Below are 26092 nucleotides of genomic sequence, written 5' to 3'. Positions count from 1 at the left end.
CATAATTTGTGTCCCATATCTCATTTGGGCTAGAACTTTAGCAGAAAAAAGTTTCAAGGCAGCTGGAATATAGTGTGCACCATCCTTTCTAAAAAATCTCAGTATAGCAGAAGCGGTTCTTTCCGCCGAAACAGCCACTGATTTAATATGAGCTGAGGGGTTACCGTTATAAGCAAATGTAACCCCCAGATATTTAAAAAACTTAACCTGCTCAACCTCGTTCCCCTTTATTTTCCAGGTGTGTTTTTTTGGCCTCTGATTGAAACACATTATTTTTGTTTTAGAGAAGTTAATTGATAGCATGTTTTCCTGGCAGTGACTAGAAAAGGATGTAAGTGTAGACCTATTCTAGTCAGAGATAAAAGAATTGTGTCATCTGCATAAATGAGAACAGGCACTTTGTGGTCGAAATTGAGTTTGGGAGCATGAACATCAGTGATACGCAAAACAGATATAAGAGAGTTCACATAGAAATTAAACAAAAAAGGGGCTAGCGGACAGCCCTGTTTAACACCCCTCCTCGACTGAATAGGTTTAGATAGTCTGCTGTCCGAGGTATATTTTATCTGGAGAGTGTTATTGCTGTGGAGTTTTATTATCAAATGGAGGAGCCTCTTATCTATGTTGGTAGAGTTCAATTTTGACCATAATGTCACCTGGTCGATTGAATCAAAAGCTGCCTTCATGTCTACAAAGGCGGCACCAGGCACAATTCAACATTCTGGTGTTAACATTTAAAGCCCCTTATATGGCTAGGGACCAGCATATCTGAAGGACTGCCTACTTCCTTACAAGAGTACCTGACCACTACAGTCATCTCCTGAAGCCCTGCTTTGGGTGCCTGAGCATTCTGAGATTAGGTCAGTGGTAATTCAGGACAGGACAGTTTTGGTTATGGAACCCCAGGGAGACTCATAAGAGAAGCCAATGTTGGATCAGGCCAATGGCCCATCTAGTCCAACACTCTGTCACACAGTGGCCAAAAATACCAGGTGCCATCAGGAGGTCCAGCAGTAGGGCCAGGACACTAGAAGCCCTCCCACTGTTGCCCCCCCCAGCACCAAGAATACAGTGCATCATTTGCCCCAGCCTGAGAGTTCCTATCTATACCTTGTGGCTAATAGCCACTGATGGACTTCTGCTCCATATGCTTATCTGATTCCCTCTTGAAGCTATCCATGCTTGTAGCCGCCACCACCACCTGTCTCCTTTTGTCCCCACCTCCTGTCCCACTCCTCTGTCCCCTTCTGTTTTTGTCTTCTGCCAGAGGGTGAAGACTTGTTTAGCCAAGTGTTCCCTCAGTGATCCCTCCTTCCCATGCAAGGCTTTGTTGTTTTTACATATGTATTTTGAGCTTGGTTTGATTGTAACGGTTTTATGTATGTTTTTAACCTGTTAGCCACCTTGGTAGCCCTGATGTGGGTAGGAAGGTAGGGTATAAATTTTGTAAACAAAGCAAACAAAATATTGTAGCCATGAAAAACCCTCTCATTTGAATGAGGTAATCCAATAAAAAGCCCTGCCTTACAATGGAACAACTTTGTGAAAAGCTCAGGGAAGTATTGGCAGGTGTGAGGGTGCCTACGAGCACCATGCTGGGGAACCCTGCTAGAACGTGCATTATAACACAGTGTGCTATTGAAAAGTTCAGTGTTTTCAGTGTTCTACAGTTTAGCTTTATTTTAAATATGCTGCTAGTCTTTCTGTGACTACATAAGCGTTTTTTTCCAAGTAATATATTTTCTTTAGTTTTCTACAAAATTGGCGTATTCAGTTTTCCTAATTCTCAGATGGCAAAAACTATGACGCACATAGTAAGTTAGTATACAGTGTGGCAGTTTGAACCTCTCTTTCTCTGTAGTACTGGTAGATTCACAATTTTACTTGTAAATATATCAAACAAAAATGTATATGCTATGTTACAAATGATGCATTTTGTGCCGCTGAAGCAGTAAGACAGGTTTAGGTTTGATAAGTATGCATTGTACATATTGCAAATCTCCCTTCCCAAATCTCCAGCTTTTCCCTGATAGACAAAACATGGACTGGGGGGGGGGGGAGAGAGACATCCCCATGGCTTCAAAATTTCAATAACATTTACATATTCACCCTAGCAAGTAACTCCCATTGATGTCTGTAACAGGACCACACTAGTCATTGAAGAAAGCACTGTAGGGTTGGCCAAGTCCCTCCTGGCAACCGGTGGGGGATGGGGGACTTAAAAGGAGCAACAGGGAGGCCCATCTGACGTGTAGCAATGTATCTACGTCACTGACCATGTGACCCAGTAGTGACATCATCACTTCCAGGACTTCAAGGTGATGCTCCGGAATTTGAGCAAAAACTTTATGGTAAATTTGGCCTCTACCATAGTGCTTTTGCCCAACTACTAAAGTGTCACCCCTATGACCCAGACGTGATGATATTAAGTCTGGGATATAGACCCATCACTGCATGTCAAATGGATCTTCCTCTTTTTTGGAGGGGATAAGTCCTCCCTCCCCAGCCAGCTGATTGGTGGTGGGGCAGTGATGTCTGGCAGTGGGGGATTCCCTCCTCCACCGGGGGTCTGGCAATCCTGAAGCAGAGATGTCAAGATATGCAGACAGAGATCCAAAGTAGAGGGGCAGAAACCAGAAAGAATATGGACTTTATTAATTACAATTTTTATACCCTTTTTTCCTTTATGGCTCAAGGCATCTAGAATAGCCTGTCTCTGCCAGTCTTGTCCAGGCCTCTACAGAAATAATCATAAATTTGAACAGATAATTTTGATTCATATCCAAATTCTTTGCTTGCTAAATGTTACTGGGAAAAGCTTTGCTCTTTCAGATTATAAATGAAATATTAATAGATAGTGATGCAATTTTAAAGAATTCTGAGCACCACCTAGTCTGCCTAGAAGACTGCAAGAAATGATACATGAAAAAATTCATAAAAGTGTCAGACGTTAAGATACTGCAATTGCATAGGATTAATTGTGCTGTAAATACCAAAGTAATAAAACTGTTTTAACCTAAGCACCTATCCTGTCAATAATCTCAATTATAGAAGTTATCAAATGAAATATTTGAAAGTGGTAAATAATCTCCATTTTGCAATAGTAAAGACAGTGATCTCTTTTTCTTGCCTTTTGATTCTGCCACTTGAATTTATTTTAGGATTGAACTGAGAACATTAAGTGACTCTACTGTTTTCAGAAGTTTTTTCCCCTCCCAAATTATTTTAATTTTGCTTTCATGTACACTTTCAATTATGCTACAGCTGCCTACTACTGACCACTCCTGTCATGAAAAACTGTACTGGAGGACTGTGAAAGTCTTGATTAAAAAGCAAATGTTAATGTGAGACAAGCTAGACCGGGTGCAGCTGCTCCATTTCACTGAACAGGCACCTCTTCTCCATTCAGCTGTGAAGAATGGCACTGACTGTAAATTGTTCTCTGCTGATAGGTTCCACAGTAAACACAACCACAGCTACTTTCAATTTTGCAAAGACATTTATAAAAAAGGCTCTAATATATGGGGAAAAGTGTTATGGTTTGTTGGTTCCCTTCTTTCTGCCTTGATCTTCTGCATGCATGCAAAGACACAACCATGCAAATGACAAACAGTAACAGTTTGTGTTAATTTTCCAGATGCACTAGACGGAAATTATGCTGCCTAACTTCAAGCAAGAATACCCTTTACCATCTCCAGCCAACAATATGATTAGTTATTACTGCGTATAACTCTTGATAGAAAAGAATTTGTGGACATTTTTATGAATGCCACAAAATTAGGATTCTTTTCTGCCCCTCCTTCCCCCAATCATTAACAAAACAAAGATCTCAACTTCCCTAAAGCTCTCCTTCTGATTTACTGATTGTAGCAGTGCTGCTCCAGTATGCCTAGTCACTGAGTAATCCCCTGTAGTGAGAAATGAGATGGATTCCACATAAAATGCCAGAAGTGCTCTACAACCACTGAAAAATTAGAAACATCTTTTTAGGTAGAACTTTCATCATCACTACCAATGGTCCCAAAAATATGCCACTGAAGAGAACTAACAAATCTTCAACAGTTGAAGTGAGAATTCTGTCTTGAGAAAAATCAGTTATGTACATTACTTTCCATCAGAAGCTAGTGCTAGCTTTATAAGATGACATTTTAAATAATTTATTATATCCTGCTCTTATGTGGGTTTCTGAAAGATCTCCCATCCAAGGAATAGACTGGGTGATCACTCACTTCACCTCAACAATCTAGCAGCATCAGACACGCCCAGCCATTCACAGATTACATATTCAAAGAAAAACATTTCTACAAGTTCACTGAAATAATGGTCTTCCAGCCTAAATGAATAAAACCTATTAAATTCTGGGAGAGGTTACCGTGCGGAACAACTTTTGAACAGAGATTTTACTTCAGCACTATTTAATACAAGTGTGAGGGTTTGCGGTGGCTTAGAGGTTAAGATGCTGAGCTGCAGACCAGAAGGTCTGTAGTTTGACAGTTCAAGACCCTAGTGCCGCATGATGGAGTGAGCTCCCGTCTCTAGCCCCAACTCCTGCCAACCTAGCAGTTTGAAAGCAAGAAATTGCAAGTAGATAAATAGGTACTGCTTTGGTGGGAAGGTAACAGCGTTCCATGTGCCTCAGTGTTTAATCATGCCAGCAACGTGACCACAGAGAAGTCTTAGGACAGCGCTGGCTGTTGGCTTGGAAATGGAGATGAGGACCAGCCCCTAGAGATAGATTCAACTAGCTTTTGAGCAAGGAAAGCCTTTACCTTTTTAATACAAGTGTGCTTTGGTATAGGATCAGGAACACTAAAAAGTACTTGATCTAGGCTAAGCTATACATGAAAGCATGTAATGACCCTTTTCTAAGAAGGAAAATGTTTACCTCGATGATCATCAACATGATGCCCATGAGTACCATGGCACTCATCAATGTTTCTTGCTGCCCGCTTGATTTTTCCCACCAAGCAAAGAGTCAATCCTGGTTTTTCTCCACTTCTCTGTAGCAACAGGTACTTCAGAAGAGCTCAGCAAGCAGCATCCATTTTGTAAACAATTGCTTCCATCACAGGATGCAGTTTGGCTCGTACCTCCCAGGACTCTGTGACTGGTTCCCCCATTCCCACGGCAGCCATTTTGCTGTGGTACTCGCCTCTGCCTGTGCTCAAAATTCCAAAAATCACCGCAAGATCAGCATGCTTTGAGACACCAAGTTTATCCTGTTCCTATCTCCCCCCCAAAATGTTTTTTCTTGTTAAAGCCACCAGGCAGCCATTACATATACCTGTAACATCTACTCTGAACTCATGAATGCATAAGGGTAAAAATTTGTGTATGTTCTGGAAGCACTCCAAACTTTCCCAATTCCCATACAGAATGACTCTGATGATTATGATTAAAATTAGACAGGTACCAAATTTATGCTTCCAAACAGTTTTAAGATTATACAAAAAGGCATATCACTCCCTCCTTCCATTCTGTGCTGCTTTCATGTCTATTTGAGGCTTTGGTGACTTAAAAAATGACCTTTATCGTAGAACAGACATCAGAGATACACAGTGAGGCAGAGTAGACTGTACTGAGCTTGACAGACCCATGGCCTCAGTATGCAGCAGGCTCTTGTGTTCAGAGCCAATCAGATATAATTACAACATGATATCACTGAAAGCCAGCAAAGCTGTACTGCCTTCACATCACACATATCCAAGCACAACCTCCACTGAGAACTTACCACAGACATATAGTGCACTAAAATACGAAGCAAACTCCTGATTGTTGATGCTTCCCCAAGAATATTTGAATAATCAAATTTGTAGAGGTTTTTTTAAGAGGCAAAAATGTTCACAGAACTTGCTCCTTTTGTTTGACCCTGTTCTAATTAAAACAGCAGCTGGGAGGTTATCTGGGGATTTAAATACTGTAGGGTTGTAAGGGTAGTAGTAAGAAGGGAGTGTGATGGAATAATAAGGAATCAGCAGGTCACAGAATCAGATATAGCTCACATTGTCAGTAGGTTGGAGTGTCACACATAGCTAGGGATTTTTAAGTCAGTTTACTCACAGAGCTGCAGAATCTGCATGTCTGAGCACATGGATATGAGAAATTATTATGAACATGAGGTACAGATGAGAATAATCCCATTTTACTATTTTGCTGGGGCTGTCAAAAAGCCTTAGAACTGGGGTCGTATGAATTTACACCTGTAATATGTGACACTTCAGTAGCCGATCCTGCACAGAATACATTCTTTTGATGGTTGTACACATCATAAGACTTGAGCAGTATTTGCAGTTTTTGTTCAAACTAGATTTGGGAAAGAACAGAAAATCACAAATCAGGATTATAAAACTTTACCTGTAAATCTGAACAGAGTTCCAGAATTTATATGTAATATTAGTAATGGTGGAGGAAAAGAATAAAGAAAACATATCCCCGCCAATGATTACTCACATGTGGAGAGCAGGACAAGCCCTCAACATATCAATAACTATTATCAGGGGGAGCTTTCCACACACCCCCTCAAATACAATAAATTAAATCAGTGAACTGACTGGAAGCAGTCTCCCCCTTCACTAGTAAAACACTTACTCAGTGATCCATTTTGTGTGCTCTTAATCTGGAGCTAGGGAAGGCATGCAAACACTATACTCCATTTCAAGGTCATCTAACTTTACATTATGAGGGGAGAAAATTCTGCCACAGTAACAGATTGTAATCGCAGTGTTGTATGTTTTAGAAACACTTAACAAAAAGGAGACTATATTATGTATACTGCTACTAAGGCCCACTTAGGAGACTGAGTAGAAGAGGCTTTCACTAATAAGAGAAAAACAATAACCCAACATTCACAAGCCAATTTTAACTGCTGTCCATTTCTGTTGATGTCCACATGCTAATATGTATGTGTGTGATTTATTCCAGTTTACCTTTTTAATCACTTGTATTAGAAACGGAGCCACTGAAGGAAAGCTCTGAAGCAATATGTTGGATGCAAAGATTGTCTTTTCCTGAGTGATTTTCTTTGAAAGAAGCTGCCCTAAATGGAGTTAAGTCTCGGAAAAATATTCACTGTTGGAGTAGCTGAACACAGCAGAAGGCCTAGAAGAGTGGCGTAATCTTTCCCCCCCAGCAAAGTTAAAAACAAATGCATGAACACCATTAAAGCACAGTTTCTTTTCAATTGGACTAGGGCTCACTAGTAACCCATGAGAACAAAAGCAATAGCATTTTATGTTTGATGGAATCATATATACATACTTCCCCATAGCTTTAAATATTTTTGTAGTACTGAATCTCTGAGCTCAAGTTGACCTGCAGTAAGTCTTTGCCTACCACCAACAGATAGTCCAGGAAGACATAATAGCTTGGTAAAAAAGAAGATGGAACTATCTGTGCTGTTTCTGTTAATTTTGCAGCTATGCAGCAAAAATATTTCAGTTATTTACATGTAGGATGTAAATATGCTGGGGCACAGAAGGTTTTTGGCTTTTGCGTTTTTGCTCACCATGTGTAAATGTTTTAATGTGAAGGGGCAAAAATGTCTGGGAGCAGGACTTGCTCACACCAATTTTCTGCCAAAAAAGGACAGGTAGATTGTATAAATGAAGACTATGTCTGTTGGCAATTATTCCTATAGACACTCCGTTCCACTGGAAGTTCTGCATGCACTGAGGAAGGACATTAAAGTCCGAGGCTTTCTTCACTTCCATACTGCTTCAGTTCTAAGATTTAAAAATACTTTTCACATGTTTATTTATTTGGGAAACATATTATACCTTTCTTTCAAATGCAAACTTAAGGCTGAAGACAATAATAAAAAATACTAAACCAAAAAATAAATGAGGACTATGTTGCTACCACATAATAACCTGAAGTCATATATTAGGAACTAAAAGTTATGTAAAAAAGAAGCCTTCAGAGTTCCTTTCCAATGGATAAGATTCTGAATCTTGTGATCTTCAGTGTTAAGCAATTTGTCAGCTCTGGAGCCACTACAGACAACCAATGGGTTGTTTTCCCATTGTGAGAAATTAATAGTCTGTTACTATTCAGAACAAACTTCATTTTTACTGCCCCTTGCTAATTATGCTTCATTTGTGTTTTATATCACATTTTACACAATGTTTATTTTTCTACTTTGTATTTTAGAGCAGTCTATTTGTATCAGTGTGCATGTATGTCCAATATTATCTTCTTGTTCTATAGACCAGATCTAATTGCCCTGTTTCCAAGCTAATTATTTGTTTACATATAACAGACACAAAACACAAACAACAAGATTAAGGATGTGAAAAAAGTGGATGGATATTAAACTGGCACAAAACTTTTATACCAATTTTTGGAGAATCTCTTATACATGGTATTTTAAGGCATATTAATTTAGAACCATTCATAATTTTCTAATGGATGCTTATAGGAGGATCCCAGTTGGCAGTAATATTTCAGTTATTTTGTTTAAAATACATTTAGACATTAAGCTCAATTTTAATTTTTAAAAGTTAAGGTTAATTCTCTAAAGCTTCAGACTATTTATATATGCCTTTAGTCTTGCAACCCGATATGCTGCTTTCTTTCCTTGTCTTCATCGTATTAGGTGGTTACCAAAGCAATAGACCATAAGCAAAATGGAAACATGAGAAAGATTTATATACTTACCCACTTGGAAATTAGACCCTGGTACAGAAAGCCACTCATCAGTTCCCACTACCCAAAATTCACAAAGCCCCTCTCTTAATGAATTCAATGTAGCTTTACAGTTGGCTGCACAGTGAGATAAACCCTGGTGTCATATGCCCAAGCCAGCAACAGGTCAGCTGAAAAACAACCTGGGCACAGAATGGGAGCTCTGCCCAGCCAGATGTGAGCTGCATTGGATTTTTTTTGAAAAGGCCCTTAGCTTATTTGACTCCAACGCAGATATGTGTATAAATCTTTCTGACTTTATGATCATGATGACGGGAGTGACTCTCAGGAGCTTTAAGTAAAATCTTTAAAACAGAAATATTCCTAATATTTCTTTTGTTATCTTCAGAAGACACAAAGAGGGCCAACAAACATACATATATCAGAGAGAGCTGGTGGGGTACTGACTTAAACTGTAACCCAGAAGGGTCACTCGTTCAAGTCATACCTCTCATAAACTCATAGGTGGCCTTAGGCAAACCAATTCTTCTCAGCCTCATTCCTACCATCTGCAATGCGGGGAATATTAATATACCTTACAGGGTTGTTGTAAAGATGACGTTAATGTACATGAAGCACTTTGGGCACTGAAGGCATTATATAAATATTAATTATTATTAGATATTAAAGGGGGTGAACAAGAACACAGTCAGAAATTAGACTGTCTTCTTTTTACATTTGACCTCAAAGAGATCCTCATCATTTACCTCAGTGTAACAAATTACTCTCTAACGTTTCACTAAATAGATTTGCTGGGCATTAATAAATCTAAATCTTGACATTGGTATCTGGCCAGCTGATTTTTATGCTGGAAGAAATCTGCACCATACAAATGAAATTCTGATGCTGGTCAAGACCTAATGAGGAAAATGAACTAGAAGCTATGGATGCAATGATATGATGAGTCACTGGACAAAGCAGTATGTCAGAGGCAGAGATGGCTCAAGAAGATTCAACCGTATCAATACAGGCAGTTATTACTGCTAAAATGAGAGTCCAGAACCTGTAACAACAGATAAGGCTGACCCAAAAGGCTTGATACAACCATGGCAAACACACTGGGAGAACTGCATTATGCCATAGCTGAGGCACTTTTCAGCAATGAAAGAAGAGGCTGAACTTACAACATAGCTCTATGACAACTATGAAGTAGAAGGTGACTTTGTTAAAATAAAGATCTATTTCATCCTGCCAGGGCCTGTTCCATGAGAACGCCTGGATACATACCTTGCAAGGTCAGACTAAATGTTTAAAACTGAAGATTCCACTATAAGATTAAAGAGAGCTCTATATTACTTTACTGCAATCATGCAGCTCCACCTTCTCCTGGAAACATCTATTCCACTCTGGGATCACTGCAGGATCACCTACCTGTTAAGACCTGCTCCCTGGGTGAATCTTACAGACATTTATAAGGATTAAAATATTTGTCTATTCAGTAGCCCAGCTTAGATCTCAGCATAGGGAGAGTTAAGCACAAAGATGCAAAAGGTAATGTAAATATTTAGAACCATATCAATAATATAGTATTCAAATCTGAGGAAAATGTGGTCTGACTCTGGGCAGGCCCGATACATCAGTTATTGAACTGAAACAAAATATCAGACTCCCTAGCTACCTCCAGCTGAACATACAGTATCTGCTTACTCTATTTCTAGATCCTTTTCCTATCAGCATCAGAACAGGTATTCAAAACCTTATCACTTGAGTCTACTAACAGCCACCAGCCACCTGCTCTCACCTGCCAGTCCAACTGTCATTTTTCAACTGTCATACTCCACAGAGAACGTAAATCATATTGGTTCATGCAGCTATGAATAATTTATAATCACACAATTTTCCCAAGGAGACATCTCCCTTTATCCTGACCCTCAAGTCTCCTAAACAAAAGACCAAAAATAAAGTTTGGCATTCTTTTCAAAACATAAACTAACATAAAGCTCTTTGTTATTGTTTTATTTTTGCTTGTAAGGGAAATTTGCATTAAGTTCATGATTGCCTTACCATTCATCACAGCTGTATCGCCCCAAATCTTGGTCAAATACTAACCTTGTAGTTTTAAGCTATCCCTGGCATACAACTATTTATTATTTGCATTTATATTCTGCCCATTCCGCAAGTTTGCTCAGGGCGGGTAACATCCTTATAATAAATACAATTTCAATTTAAAACATGATAAAACATTATAACAATTAAAACAATGGGTACAGCTTGAAACACCATTGATTATAAAATTCTGGCCCAATGGTGCAGTAAGTTAAAGGCCAGTTGCCGGTGGTCAGTAAATAGATAGATGACAGCAACCTCAGGGAGGCCATATATGGGTGCCCGTTGACTCAACCAAAGGCCTGGAGGAACAGCTCCGTCTTGCAGGCCCTGTGGAATTGAAGAAGATCCCACAAGGCCCTGGTCTCAATAGGGAGCATGTTCCACCACGCTGGGGCCAGAACAGAGAAAGCCCTGGCCCTGGTTGAGGCAAGACAAGCGTCCTTTCGGACAGGGACCACCAGGAAGTGGTGATCTTTAGATCATAATGCTCTTTGAGGTATATGTTGGAAGAGGCAGTCACTTAGATTTGACTCCATAAACGCTGTTTATTCTAAGTTTATGGAGTCAAACCAAAACTGATCTGAAGGCTAAACTGAATACTTTCCCCAGCCTCTGAGTAGAACCTGAATCATTATTTGAAAGTCTCTATTGAAGTGGGGGTTGCTGGGATACAGTGCAAAGCCTGACTATAAACCAAATATGGTTGCACACTCACTGGCCAAAGCTAGAAAGAACAATGAGTGCATCAAACCAACATCTAGGAAAAATTGTATCATTTGGGGCCTGCCCATATTTCTTTACTTTGCCCATCTTTAAGGACTGGGAAACAGCAGGAGGAAAATGGCCTCTATTGGTAAGGCTGCACTCACTATTGCAGAGTGCTTCCACTCTGCAATAGTGAGTGCAGCCTTACCAATAGAGGCCGTTTTCCTCCTGCTGTTTCCCAGTCCTTGAAGATGGGCAAAGTAAAGAAATATGGGGGAGGACATGTCTTTTTATAGAATTCTCTGATGTGAACTACCATGGCAGCTGGTATGGTAAGCCAAAAGGCAATGGGTGCTCTTTCAGATATGACGGAGAGGAGGAAAGTGGAGCAGAAATTCTCAGCAATGTTTAGTGGCTTCCTTTTGGATATATCCAAGATTAAACTGCAAAAATGAAAAGTATTTTAAGAAAGTTCACTGAAGTAATTTTTTGTACATCTATATGAAGATGTTAGCAGTATACCTGATGCTTCATCAGAGTGATGATGACACCCAATCCTACCTCTCCTTTTAATATATCTCTAGGGACACAGTAGCCACTCCAAAACAATACCTGGAAGCCACAAAAGATTGGATAAATTAAAACTCAAATTGAACAAGACTGAAGAACTGTAGGTTGGGAATAAAGCTGATGACAGGATAGGTATATAGCCCATACTGGGCATGGTTGGGGTACAAAGTTTGAGTGTGCTCCTGGGTTCATCTTAGTCACTGGATGAACAGCAGGCAGTGGTAGCCAGGAGTGATTTTTACCATCTTAAACTAGTTCACCAGCTGCAGCCATTCCTAGAGAAGACAGACAAGGCCACTGTCACAATGTGCTGCCTAACTCTGGCCCCGGTCACACGGGCAGGAAACTGCGGGGGAGAAGCGTGGCTGTTTGCCCTGGGGCAAACTACTGCGCAGTTACTCGATCAGACCTCCCGTGGAGGTCCTGTGGAGGTACCGTGGAGGTTCCATGGCAAGGGAGAGGTGCTGATCACAGGACAAGCCGGCGCACAATGAAGAAGTGCGCGCCGCGGCAAAATGTTTTGTTTTTGTGTGTACACGACTAATGCAAATGCTCCGTTGGGTGCGTGTGCACATCCACAGAGACGTGGACAAAAAAACCCACCTTATTTGCAAGGGGACATGGGCGGGTGCCGGATGCCACCGGAAACGCGATCAGACGCCCGCCCTTGCCCCGCAGTTTCCAGAAACTAGTACCTCGGTTGTGCCACGGGAGTGCTACGGGAGTGCCACGGGAGTGCTATGCTTCCCAGATGTGCTGGTGAGATCGCGCCCGGAAACTCCGCCTGTTTTCCGTCTCACTTGTGTGGCTTCTGTTCCGTGTGACCGCAGCCTAACTGCAGCTACATTATCAAGAACTTGCCTTTTATCTTTTTGAGCAACATGATTTCTGTCTTTGGCAGAGGAACTTCAACTCCTGTACTGACCAGACCATTAGTTAAGATCTTCTCTGTAAGCCCCGCTCTCTGTACTCCCTCTAACAGAGGTGAGAAGGGCGGACTGAGAGTCAAAAAAAACCAACTACCCTGTCCTCCAAAATAGGGGAAGGGAGGAAGAACAGTCCGCCTGCCTCACACGCTGCTGGTTCCCATCCGCTTGTCAGTTCCCACCCATCTTACCTCCTATGCAGTGGGCATCAGCCCACTGGAACATTCATGGTGGGCTTAACAGCCTATTTGACCCCAGAGGTGAGGCAGATGGTGACCAGGCACAAAGCTTTATCAGTGGTGGCATGAGACTTTTAAAATGCACTCCCTCTTAAGGCCTGTCTGATGCTTACCTTACTATTTTTCAGGCACTAGGCTTAAAATGGACCTGGCTTTTAACTGAACGGCTCCGTCTTTTCAGCTTGCCTTTACAGTTGGGGGGAGAAAAAAATTGCAGTTCTTAAACCAAAAGATTGCTGGAGCCAACCCTAAAAGTCTACCTACTGCTGAATTAGGTGTTGTATTAGAGAGGCTACACACAGTGTGCATACAACACTGCAAGTTATTTAATATGCTGAGCCTATGAACAGAACTTCAGGGAACAGACAATTGTGTTTGCAAAGGGCAATGCCAAAATTTAGACACAGCACTATTCAAAATCTAGAGAAAGCAGTATTTAACATTCTCCTCTTAAGAAATACACCTGCTTATACCAAAAAGCATAATTCAGTTCAATTGTTTGTAACCTAATTCATTTAGATGCTGACTGAGCTCATTTAGCCCAAACACAACTGTACTCCTAAGAGTTAGCCTACATGTATTTTTCAACAGTATTAACACAGCATAAGGCTGACACTCATAGCTATCTGCATTGTTACTTCCTGTTATTTTTTTCTTGTACACTATGAAAATGTCATTTTCTGTGTTACGCTGCTGTTTGTCATGGGCTGGGGTGCCAGTCAAAGGGAGTCCAGAACAAGCCAAGGTCAGGAGCCAAGAAGACCAAAAAGCCAAGCCAGGGTCAAGAGCCAGAAACACAGAGCCAAGTCCAAATCACTAACCAGAAACGTAGTTCAAAGCCAAGCCGGGATCAGGAGCTAGGAACACAGAGCCAAGTTCAAAGCCAGGGGGTCCAAAGGTCTAGGACTCTTGCACCTAGACCTTTGGACCCCCTGGCTTTGAACTTGGAGTTAAATGCTGCTACCAATTAGCCAGCTGCACGATCGGCCAGGCTCCTGTTAGAACTCTGAGCTGTCTGAGCGTCTCCCTTGTACCCTGGCCTCTCTTCATCTGCTTGCTAAGTTTTGTCGCAGTCGCTCCCTTAAACGAGTCACATGTGGGGTGAGTCAGGAGGACTTTCAGCTTGCAGTTCTTCCTTCTTATCTGGGCCCAGGTGTGAAGACTGCTGTTACAGGCACTTGCCAGCTATCCTCCTCTGCTGCTTCAGAGGGGCCAGCTGTGGTTTCTGCAGGCTCTGTCAGCTCATCCTCATCCATGCCCATGACACTGTTATGCACTCTTTTTGTTTTGAAGGAAATACAAATCAGCACTTGGATTTTGGGTGCTGTAATTTCATACCTGCTAGTTGACTAAAAAAGGACATTATGTTTATGTAGCAGGTTAGCTTTAAAAAGATAGATTCTACAAACCTGAAACCCAGAGTAGGGAAACTAGAAGGGTGTGCATTCAGCTATATCCAAGCTGAAAAAATATCCCAAAAATACCTTATTGGTATTTTCTGGCTATTGTTTCAGCCAGATATAGACTTGGGTATTTTTTTCAGCTATCTGAAATGGCCAAACTCCCCAAATCCCAAAAATATCTGGATTTTTTGGGGGATTGCTGGATAGTCGAAGTTAGAGGGCATGTTTAAAGGGACTGCAAGCCCGTTAAACACCTTTGAAGTTCACTCACGGCTTTGAGAAGGCACTGAAGGACTGTGATCACATTAAACACCTTTTTTTCCTCCATTGAAACCAATGGAAAATAGGGGCATCTTGTTCGGGGGCCCATACAATTGGACTGCCTGGTCCAATCTTTTTGAAACTTGGGGGCTTGTTTGAGGAGAGGCACCAGTAGCTATGCTGCAAATATAGTGCCTCTACCTCAAAATACAACCCCCTCAGAGCCCCAGATACTCCTGGATTGATTCTCCATTATACCCTGTGGGGACCATTTACTATAATGGTCCCTGTAGGGTATAATGGAGCCGAAAACATTCAGGATTTCAGAAAAATCCCAAATCCGAAAACCATTCTTGCATTGGGATTTGGAAATATCAGAAAATACTAATATTTTGGGGGTTCAATATACCTGAACCCAAAAAATACCCATTTTGTGCACACCCCTAGAAACTAGTTAGCCTGCTAATTAACACTATATTCAGTTTAGCAAAAAAGCACATGTGCATGAAGAAATATGCCATCTAATTATGTAAAAGCATACTACACTTTGTTTTTGTGTAAAACCAGTACCCAAGAGGATTACTTTGACTCTGCACTGAATGAAGGAGTAGCAATTATCTCCTTATGCGACTAGAAATCAGCAACACTGGAGAGGATTGTTTTTCTGGTCTCCCTCATCCATACTGCCCACTGAAATCAAACTACAGTAATCAGACACATGGTTCTTTACCCTGTTATTCACAAAATAGGCATGAAAAAGAAAACCATATAAAGTCTCACTTCCAAGATTTAGCTCTTATACAAAGAAGCGACAATCCCTATCAAATTTTGAACAGGCTTTACATGGAACGGTTCATTGTGCATGCTGTTCCATTAAATGCACCAAAATACATGCACACATTGCAGGACATGCATATTTGTTGAGCAGAAAAAGCTGTGCAGCATGTGGAAGGTAAAGAAAAGATATGGCAATGTCAAGTGGACAGTCAGTTAATAAGAAACTCAAAAAAAAAAAAGAAAAGGACGTTTATTTTCTACAACTTTATCCATGGGGACAAGACATAGCTTTCTTTAAAAGACACTGACCCCATAACCTGAATCCCAATACCAGGGAATGAGACAGAGTTTGAGGAAAGGATCTTTGCTATTTTCCCTTTTTGCTGCTCCCCCCCCCAAAGCTGCTCCGATTGGTGGAAATTACCCCTTCTCTATTGTTGCATGAACAGAGCAAGGGCTGACACAAGGCAAGGGAATATGCAATAGCAACTAGGTTCTCTCTTAAGCAAGGTTTCCTAACCAGCTTTGAATCCTGGTAAAGAATAAGGTTAAAAATCTGCAAGCATTTCAAAACTCTCTGCGTGATCAAGAAGATCTATGTGGGAAGCTATGCTGGACATTGCAGCCAAGGCGTGGAGATCTGCCAGATAGAAGAAGAATCCTCCAGCGGGGATGTGTCACACAGGCTAGTCCTTATTCAGTCTGCTAACTGATAAGGAAGACTAATATCTCATTCAGAACACTCCATAGGAAAATGAGAGAAAAACACAATTAAAGCCAATGCTGACTCCTTTGACAAATTAGAAATCCCTACTGTATTAAACATTACTACCCAACTGCAGGTATCAAGCATAACCGTAGGAATAGCACCTAGTACAGCTGAACACAAACAAGGTACAAATGAAAAAGCTAAAACTCCATTTAACTATATGTGAAACAACTTTGTTTTCTGGCTCTCCTGCAAAGTGAATAGTTCTTAAAAGTTTCTGAATCATCAGCTATAGCATACCCAGTGGGAGATGAGAATGAACCCTCTTGAGCTCACGTACTCAGGTACTAGGTGACTTTTACTGACAAACATACAGCAAGAAATATTACTATTTCATTCCCCAGACACATGATTGGAATAGATTCCACTTTCTCTCCAGAGGAAAATTCCACAGAGAACTAGAGCATGACGCAGCCCACAAACTCTCATGAGAAAGAGTTCTGAGAACTTGCTAACTTACTAGTTGACACAGTCTAACATCCACGATTACTAAAGAAGAAGAAGAGTGTCATCCCTCAGGGAGAAAATGTAATGGGCAAATTAGAGATGGAAAAAATCAAGTAGTGGAATACTCCCTGTTTACTCTCTGGAGTCTGTGACTGAGTTGTCGTTTGTGCAGATTCTGTACTATATCTAGACCTTAATCAAAACACAGAAAGGCATAATAGCCATGCCACAGTAATCCCTATGCAAATAGGGACAATGCAATAAGTAGCAAGAATCTCGTGTCACAACCCATTTGCACTGAACAGTAGACTTTGAGTGGGATTACTCCCAGAAAATGCTGCCTCAGAATCAAGACACAGTCAAAAAGATGAACCTTTTAAAAATATCTGATATCTAGCTGTAAGAACATTACAGTTCTCCATCTGTAATTACAGAAGTTAGAAACATGGCCAAGTACTTCATGTTTCAGTTTTATTATATGAAACAAATAAAATATGTATATACAACTACACACTTCCATTCGTCATCTATCCAGAAACAATTAAAAAAATAACTTTAATGTATTATTATAATATTAAGAACACTCCCTCTTTTTTATTTCAGTTTTGTTTTTTCCCCTTAACTGTGTCACAACATCAGGAGAAACCTAAATTCTTGCCACATGTGCAGATGGGCCACAGACCTCACACCTATACATTTGTACACACAATGCCAAGAATTCTGTTACTCTTTATTGGAGCTCACTGGGTAACCTTGGGCAAATCACTCCTTTTCAGCCTGAACTACTTCAAAGGGTTGTTGTGATGATAAAACGAAAGAGGGGGGAAGAAAAAGGGTGAGATAAAAATGTGATGAGATAGATATGGCTGTTGTAAGTGACTCAGGGCAAGCTCCTGAGCGGCAGCAAGAAGGCCATAACAATTATGCCAAAGCTAACCATTTCTATTTCTGGCCCATATTTCCAAACAAAGCTCTGAATGATCATTTCATGTTTCCACTTACTTTTCAAACCAAAATGCCTTGCAAAATTATTTTCTGGATATTTCACAAGGTTCACATCCATGTGAAATAACAAAAAATATATATTTCTTTCTATCTTACAATCACTTACCCAGGAGAACAAATCCATCTGCTTCTTTTTCTATTATCTTCTTAGTATCCTGGCTTTTTCGGAAGAAGCTGAACATCTTTTAAAAAGAAAAAAATAGGATAGTGGTCAGTAACCTTTTAAAATTACAGAGCCAAACTATGTAAAAATTCAGAGCAAAAGATTAAAAAAATGCCAGTATAGGAAAGGCTATTTACATAACTGAAAATGTACAGCTTAACATTGTTGATAATTGACAATAATAATCCATAACGTTTTTCAGCCCAAATACTGCTAGTTGCAAGTCCTGTATTAGGAAGAGCCATGCACAAGGTTTCACAGTACATAATATACACAGGAGCACCCTGTGTCATTGATTTTTAATGCCCTGGCTTCAAAATCTACATATGGATTACTGGCAACTGTTCACCTCGATCATTTACCTTTCTGTAAAGCATCTGCAAGAAGCTCTTTAGTGCAATAACAATTGAAAAAGTCCTCAGACTTTCACACTATACATTCTGAGTGTGGAAAACTCTATCTTAAGATGCATTCCACTAATTCCAAAACAAAACCAAAAATCCTAATAACATAAAATCAGGCCAATGGCCCATCCAGTCCAACACTCTGTCACACAGTGTCCAAAAATGCCAGGTGCCATCAAAAGACACCAGAAGCCCTCCCACTGTTGCCCCCTCCCCAGCACCAATGAATACAGAGCATCACTTGCCCCAGACCGAGAGTTCCTATCTATACCTTGTGGCTAATAGCCACTGATGGATCTCTGCTCCATGTTTATCCAATTCTCTCTTGAAGCCGTCCATGCTTGTGGCCGCCACCACCTCCTGTAGCAGTGAATTCCATGTGTTAATCACTCTTTGGGTGAAGAAGTACTTCCTTTTATCCATTATAACCCGACTACTCAGCAATTTCACTGAGTGCTCACGAGTTCTTGTATTGTGAGAAAGGAAGAAAAGTACTTCTTTCTCTACCTGTTCTAATCCATGTGTAATCTTGTAAACCTCAATCATGTCACCCCCAGTCATCGTTTCTCCAAACTGAAGAGCCCCAAGCATTTTAACCTTTCTTCATAGGGAAAGTGTTCCAACCATTCTCTGCACTTTTTCCAATGCTATAATATCCTTTTCAAGGTGTGGGTGACCAGAACTGTACACAGTATTCCAAATGAGGTCACACCATCAATTTATACGGGGGCATTATGATACTGGCTGATTTGTTTTCAGTTCCCTTCCTAATAATCCCCAGCATAATGTTGGCCTTTTTTATTGCAGTTGCACACTGTTTCGACATTTTCAGTGAGTTATCTACTACGACTCCAAGATCTCTCTCTTGGTCAGTCTCTGCCAGTTCAAACACGATAAACGTGTATTTACAGTTAGGATTCCCCCCCCCAATGTGCATCACTTTGCACTTGGCCACATTGAACCCCATTTGCCACATGCCCATCCTCGAGAGATCCCTTTGGAGTGCCTCACAATCCTCCCTGGTTTTCACCACCCTGAACAATTCTGTGTCATCCTCAAATTTAGCCACTTCACTGCTTACTCCCAATTCTAAATCATTAATGAACGTTAAAAAGTATTGGACCCAGTACTGATCCCTGTGGTACCCCACTGCTTACCACTCTCCACTGCCCATTTATACTCACTCTCTTTGTTGTTGTTCAGTCGCACAGTCGAGTCCGACTCTTCGCGACCCCATGGACCAGATCCCGCCAGGCCCTCCTGTCTTCCGCCATCCTCTGAAGTTTGCTCAATTTCATGTTTGTTGCATCTATGACACTGTCTAACCATCTCATCCTTTGCCGTCCCCGTCTTCTTTGACCTTCAATCTTTCCCAGCATCAGGGTCTTCTCCAGTGAGTGCTCCCTTCTCATTTGGTGGCCAAAGTATTTGAGCTTCAGTTTCATTATCTGGCCTTCCAGGGAACAGTCAGGGTTGATTTCTTTGAGGATTGACTGATTTGTTCTTCTTGCAGTCCAAGGGACTCTCAAGAGTCTTCTCCAGCACCATAGTTCAAAAGAATCTATTCTTCGGCGCTCGGCCTTCCTTATAGTCCAGCTCTCGCAGCCATACATGACTACTGGGAATACCATTGCTTTGACCATGCGGACTTTTGTTGGCAGGGTGATGTCTCTACTTTTTATCATGCTGTTTAGGTTCGCCATCGCTTTCCTCCCAAGGAGCAGGCGTCTTTTAATTTCATGGCTGCAGTCACAGTCTGCGGTGATCTGGGATCCCAGGAACGTGAAGTCTGTCACTACTTCCACGACTTCCCCTTCTATTTGCCAAGGAGTGATGGGGCCGGATGCCATGATCTTAGTTTTTTTGATGTTGAGCTTCAAGCCCACTTTTGCGCTCTCCTCTTTTACTCTGAGCAAGAGGCTCTTTAGATCCTTTTCACTTTCAGCCATTAGAGTGGTATCATCTGCATATCTGAGGTTGTTGATCTTTTCCCCAGCAATCTTAATTCCCGCTTGTGATTCATCCAGGCCAGCATTTCGCATGATGTACTCTGCATATATATTAAATAAGCAAGGTGACAGTATACATCCTTGTCGTACTCCTTTTCCTATGCTGAACCAATCAGTTGTTCCGTATCCGGTTCTAACTGTCGCTTCTTGGCCCTTATACAGGTTTCTCAAGAGACATGTGAGGTGGTCTGGTACTCCCATCTCTTTAAGGACCTGCCATAGTTTGTTGTGATCCACACAGTCAAAGGCTTTAGCATAGTCAATGAAGCAGAAGTAGATATTTTTCTGGTACTCTCTTGCTTTCTCCATAATCCAGCGAATGTTGGCAATATGATCTCTCGTTCCTCTACCTCTTCGAAACCCAGCTTGTACTTCTGGTAGTTCTCTATCCACGTACTGTTGAAGCCTAGCTTGTAGGATCTTGAGCATGACCTTGCTAGCGTGTGATATGAGTGCAATTGTGCGATAGTTTGAACATTCCTTGGCATTGCCCTTCTTTGGGATTGGAATGTATACTGATCTTTTCCAATCCTGTGGCCACTGTTGCGTTTTCCAAATTTGCTGGCAAATGGAGTGCAGAACTTTAACAGCATCATCTTCTAAGACTTTGAATAGCTCAGCTGGAATACCATCACCTCCACTAGCTTTGTTGTTAGTAATGCTTTCTAAGGCCCATTTAACTTCACATTCCAGGATGTCTGGCTCAAGGTCAGTGATTATACCGTCGTGTTTGTCAAGGACATTGAGGTCTTTCTTGTATAGTTCTTCTGTGTATTCTTGCCATCTTTTCCTAATCTCTTCTGCTTCTGTTAGGTCCCTACCGTTTTTGTCCTTTATCATGGCCAGCTTTGCATGGAACGCTCCCTTGATTTCTCCAATTTTCTTGAAGAGATCTCTAGTCCTTCCCATTCTATTGTTTTCTTCTATTACTTTGCACTGTTCATTCAGGAAGGCCTCCTTATCTCTCCTTGCTGTTCTCTGGAAATCTGCGTTCAGTTGGGTAAATCTTTCCTTTTCGCCTTTGCCTTTCGCTTTCCTTCTTTCCTCTGCTATTTGTAAAGCCTCATCAGAAAGCCATTTTGCTTTCTTGCATTTCTTTTTCTTTGGTATGGTGGTGATTGCTGCCTCCTGTACGATGTCACGAACCTCTGTCCATAGTTCTTCAGGCACTCTATCTATCAAATCCAGACCCTTGAATCTATTCTTCACCTCTACTGTATATTCATCAGGGATGCGATCTAGGTCAAACCTGAATGGCCTCGTGGTTTTCCCAATTTTCTTCAGTTTAAGTCTGAATTTTGCAATGAGTAGCTCATGATCTGAACCACAGTCAGCTCCAGGTCTTGTTTTTACTGACTGAATAGAGCTTCTCCATCTTTGACTGCAAATTATATAGTCAATCTGATTTCGGTGTTGCCCATCTGGTGATGTCCATGTGTAGAGTCGCCTCTTAGGTTGTTGGAAAAGGGTGTTCGCTATGACCAGTGTGTTCTCTTGACAAAACTCTGTTAACCTTTGCCCTGCTTCATTTTGCTTTCCAAGGCCAAACTTGTCTGTTATTCCAGTTACCTTTTGACTTCCTACTTTAGCATTCCAGTCCCCTATGATGATGAGGACATCATTTTTTGGTGTTAGTTCTAGGAGGTGTTGTAGGTCTTCATAGAACCGGTCCACTTCAGCCTCTTCTGCATCAGTGGTTGGGGCATAGACTTGGATTACTGTGATGTTGAATGGTTTGCCTTGGAATCGGACAGAAATCATTCTGTCATTTTTGAGATTGTATCCCAGTACTGCCTTTTGCACTCTCTTGTTGACTATAAAGGCCACACCATTTTTTCTATGAGATTCCTGGCCACAGTAGTAGATATAATGGTCTTCTGAGTTAAATTCTCCCATTCCTGTCCACTTTAGTTCACTGATTCCTAAGATATCGATGTTCAGTCTTGCCATCTCATTTTTGACCACGTCAAGCTTACCTTGATTCATAGATCTTATATTCCAGGTTCCTATGCAGTATTGTTCTTTGCAGCATCGGACTTTCCTTTCACCATCAGACACATCCACAACTGAGCGTCCTTTCGGCTTTGGCTCAGCCGCCTTCACTCTTTCTGGGGTTACTTGTACTTGCCCTCTGCTCTTCCTCAGTAGCATATTGGACACCTTCCAACCTGAGGGGCTCATCTTCTGGCATCATATCTTTTAGCCTTTTGATACTGTCCATGGGGTTTTCTTGGCAAAAATACTGGAGTGGGTTGCCATTTCCTTCTCCAGGGGATCACTCTTGGTCTGAGTTCTCTGCTGTGGCCTGTCTGTCTTGGGTGGCAGGTTAGTAAGACAAGATCTTCCCTTACAGAACCCATGCTCAGTCTGCCTCAATCGTTTTTGTTCATCAATGTGCCTACTAATTCTCTCCTTAATAACAGTTTCCACCAACTTACTCAATATTGACATCAGACTGACTGGCCTGTAATTTCCTGGATCTCCTCTGGAACCCTTTTTAAAGATAGGAGTGACATTAGCCACCTTCCAGTCCTCAGGAATAAGAGGGCCCCCCACGCACTCCCAAATTTTCCACTGGAAAAACTGAGAAAGTCCTCAGACTCTTCCATGCTATACATATGAGATGAGTGAAATACTTTTTAAGACAAGTTTTTTTACACTCAAATATGGAAAATATTCCCTAGGTAGTTTTTTCAGTGTTCCACCAAATTTCCTAATTTATCTATTGGAAAAACTGAAAAGGCCTCAGACTATTTCATGCTATACATTTTGAACATAAAAATTTATGCCTTGAGAAGCAGTTAACTCATTCTAAAAAAAGAACATATTTCATAGTATGGTATAGTGGTTAATAGTGTCAGACTAGTATCTGGAAGACCCAGGTTCAAATCCCCACTTGTGCTCGAGCCAATCACACTCTCTCAGCCTAACCTACCTCACAGAGTTGTTGTGAGGATAAAATAGGATGAGAGAAGAATGATGGAAGCCACTTTGGATCCCTACTGGGGAGAAAGGTGGGGTATAAACAAATTAACTAAAGTTTTCGGGCTGGTTTTTTTAAAAATATGGGCAGGGGTGTACATGTAGCATTAAAGATGTCATAATGAAAATTCAATTTGTTTCTGAGAAGGAGAAAATAATTATCTGGTAAGTGTTCTGGTTATACATGTTTCTAATGGGAGAAATTTCTGTCTTTATGTTCTGTGTCTAATTCCGTGTTTGTGTGGAAATGGAACAGATACCATTTGAAGAAAAGCACACAATTAGCTTTTGTTAATGGTTCTTTTTAGAGGGGAGGGGACTGATTGTGTTGGGGGGGTTGCATGAAATTAATGTGATGTGATTGCACTAGAGATCTGAAGGACTTAAAAAATGCAATTTACCCCTCCCATTTTTTTCTGAGGATTTTTCCAGTTTTTCCAATGGAAAATTTCAGAGGAGCACTGAAAATGTATTTTAGTTAATTAGTCAACTAAGGGTGGATCAAGCAACATAGGAAAGAAAGCCTCCATAAACAGTAGAATTCCTTGACACTTGCATAAAAATAGTATGGGGCAGGTTCAACCACCCACCTCCATCTATGCCCCAAAATCCCACAGAGATTAGAAGTAGACAATTCTTACCAACTGAGGGCACTGCACTGGTGTCAGACACTGTGTGCGCGTGGGGAGTAATTAATGGTTTGCTCCCTCAAAAACCCACTGATACCACATCTGCGTTCAAATCCAAATCCTGTCCTCAAAATGAGTTGCTCAGACTTCGATTTGGAAGAAACCAATAGTCTGTTAGTCTATGCTGATTCAAATAAATCACCCCCCCTTTCCTCAATGCTAAGCTTTAAGGGAAAAGAGAGCTTTGGATGTGGAAAACATACTGCTGCATTTTCTTTCTCTAAGGCTGGTGTTTACTTTGGGGACAAAAACCCCAGGGGTGGTGTCACACACTGGCATCTTTTGGCCAAGGCTCTGGGAGGGCCCAAAGTCATACTTGATCCCATTCTGTCCAGGAGATTGGGCCCATCTCCCTCTTTTGGTGCATGTACCAGCAGTATTCAGTGGCTCCTCTTAACCTTTTGCTCTAATGGCCAGGCAGTGACAACTGCTTATTGGTGTTTGTTCACCAACATGAGCCGGTATGGCAACTAGGAGCCACTGCCTCAAGAAAATGGCTAGGTGATATGTAAGCAGCAGTAGTAGCCTAGGCTAGCCTGATCTCATCAGATCTCAGAAGCAGGGTTGGCCCCAGCTAGTATTTGGATGGGTGACCTTCAAAGGAATACCAGGGGTGTGACACAGAGGAAGGAGGTGGCAAACCACCACTGAAACATATCTTGCCTTAAACAAAAGTCCAGCTAGCCACCTAGTGGTGTATAACACTAAAAGAGCTAGAACTTCTGGCTGCCAGATAATCTTAGGATCTCTTACACACACTGCCATATGAGAATTATTACTCCTCCTCCTCCTAGAGGTTACTGTTTGACCGGGCGGGTGAACAACTGAGCAGTGGCAGCAGCTTCCTTGCCCTTGGGGCAGTTATCTGTTTCCCCTTTAGGAAGGCCCTCTTCTCCTTTTGCTGGTGGCCAGAGAAGTGACAGGCAAGCCAGCAGTGATAACTGCTTCTAGTGGTAGTTCAGTTTTAGCCTCAGTAGTTCACTACACCTTAGGGAAACTAGCTTCAGCACTCCCACTCCTGTTATCTACAAGATGAGGCTAATATTGACGGACAATGGCTGCGGTTACACGGAGCATTAGCCACGCTACAGAGATGGAAGATAGGCGGATTTTCCGGGTGCGATCACACCGCAACATCTGGGAAGCGTAGAGCTCCCGTGGCGAACCCGAGGCTTCCCGCCGAAGATGTGGCTTAAAAAACTAGTACCTCCGAGGTACTAGTTTCCGGAAACCGCGGGGCAAGGGCGGGCGTCTGATCGCGTTTCCGGTTCACACGTTTTTTGTCTCCGCTCAGGAAGGGATGTGGCTCCAGAGCAAACTGATTGATGCAGCGGCCAAATGGCTCACTCACCACTTTAATGCCAGGAGCTCACCGGATTTTTGCTCGCAAGACTGCAGTTTAGAGGGCGCATTGGTGGCCACCCTAGGACGGCCACGGCTTGTCACGACGACGCTCCCTCCCTCCCGCGGTGCATGACTTACTTCTTCTTCTTTTTTTGAGCCCCCGGAGGGGATTTTTTTATTGTTTTTTTATAACACTACAAAAACTATAACAGAAGAAAAGGGAGGGGAAACTACAATTACGGGATAAAGTAAAGAACCCACTACTGACTAAAAACCCAAGAGAGGAGATCCTCCTACTAGCTTAGTTACATCAAGTCTTCCCATCATTAATCACATTATAAACTGAGTCAAACATAGGCTTACCCGTTCGGTGGGGTGGGGAGCTATCTTTTTCCCTTTACAAAACGCTTCAAAACTGACTCACGTTCATAATTGGTCATTTGACCTCGCTTTCATTTCATTTCTGCCGCTCGATCTCCTACGCTTGCCCCGGTCAGCGTCACTAAGTCCATTTGGTCTCACAGCATGGAGAACCGTTGGAACAAAGAGGCGTCTCAATTCTCCGGCATTCCGCCATCAAAGAGGCAACCTCTTAAAAGTTCCATGGCCAGGGTCCCTTCGCCAGGCCCCTGGGGGGGTGTTGCGAGCCTGCGCACCCCCTCCTTCGT

The 26092-nt window shown here is 41.7% G+C and overlaps 1 protein-coding gene across 1 annotated transcript in view; it reads right to left on the bottom strand.

The window, feature by feature from the left end:
• UMAD1 (UBAP1-MVB12-associated (UMA) domain containing 1) overlaps positions 1–26092 on the bottom strand; it is a 58524-nt gene that overhangs the window by 29803 nt on the left and 2629 nt on the right. The window contains exon 2 of the mRNA XM_015410952.1: positions 17940–18015. Coding sequence (XP_015266438.1) covers positions 17940–18015 — 76 coding nt within the window. The remainder of the gene's footprint in view (positions 1–17939; positions 18016–26092) is intronic.

This window comes from Gekko japonicus, unplaced genomic scaffold (genome assembly GCF_001447785.1).
Source record: "Gekko japonicus isolate JY-2015 unplaced genomic scaffold, Gekko_japonicus_V1.1 scaffold231, whole genome shotgun sequence".
Classification (NCBI taxonomy): Eukaryota; Metazoa; Chordata; class Lepidosauria; order Squamata; family Gekkonidae; genus Gekko; species Gekko japonicus.
This window is presented reverse-complemented; position numbering and strand designations above follow the sequence as displayed.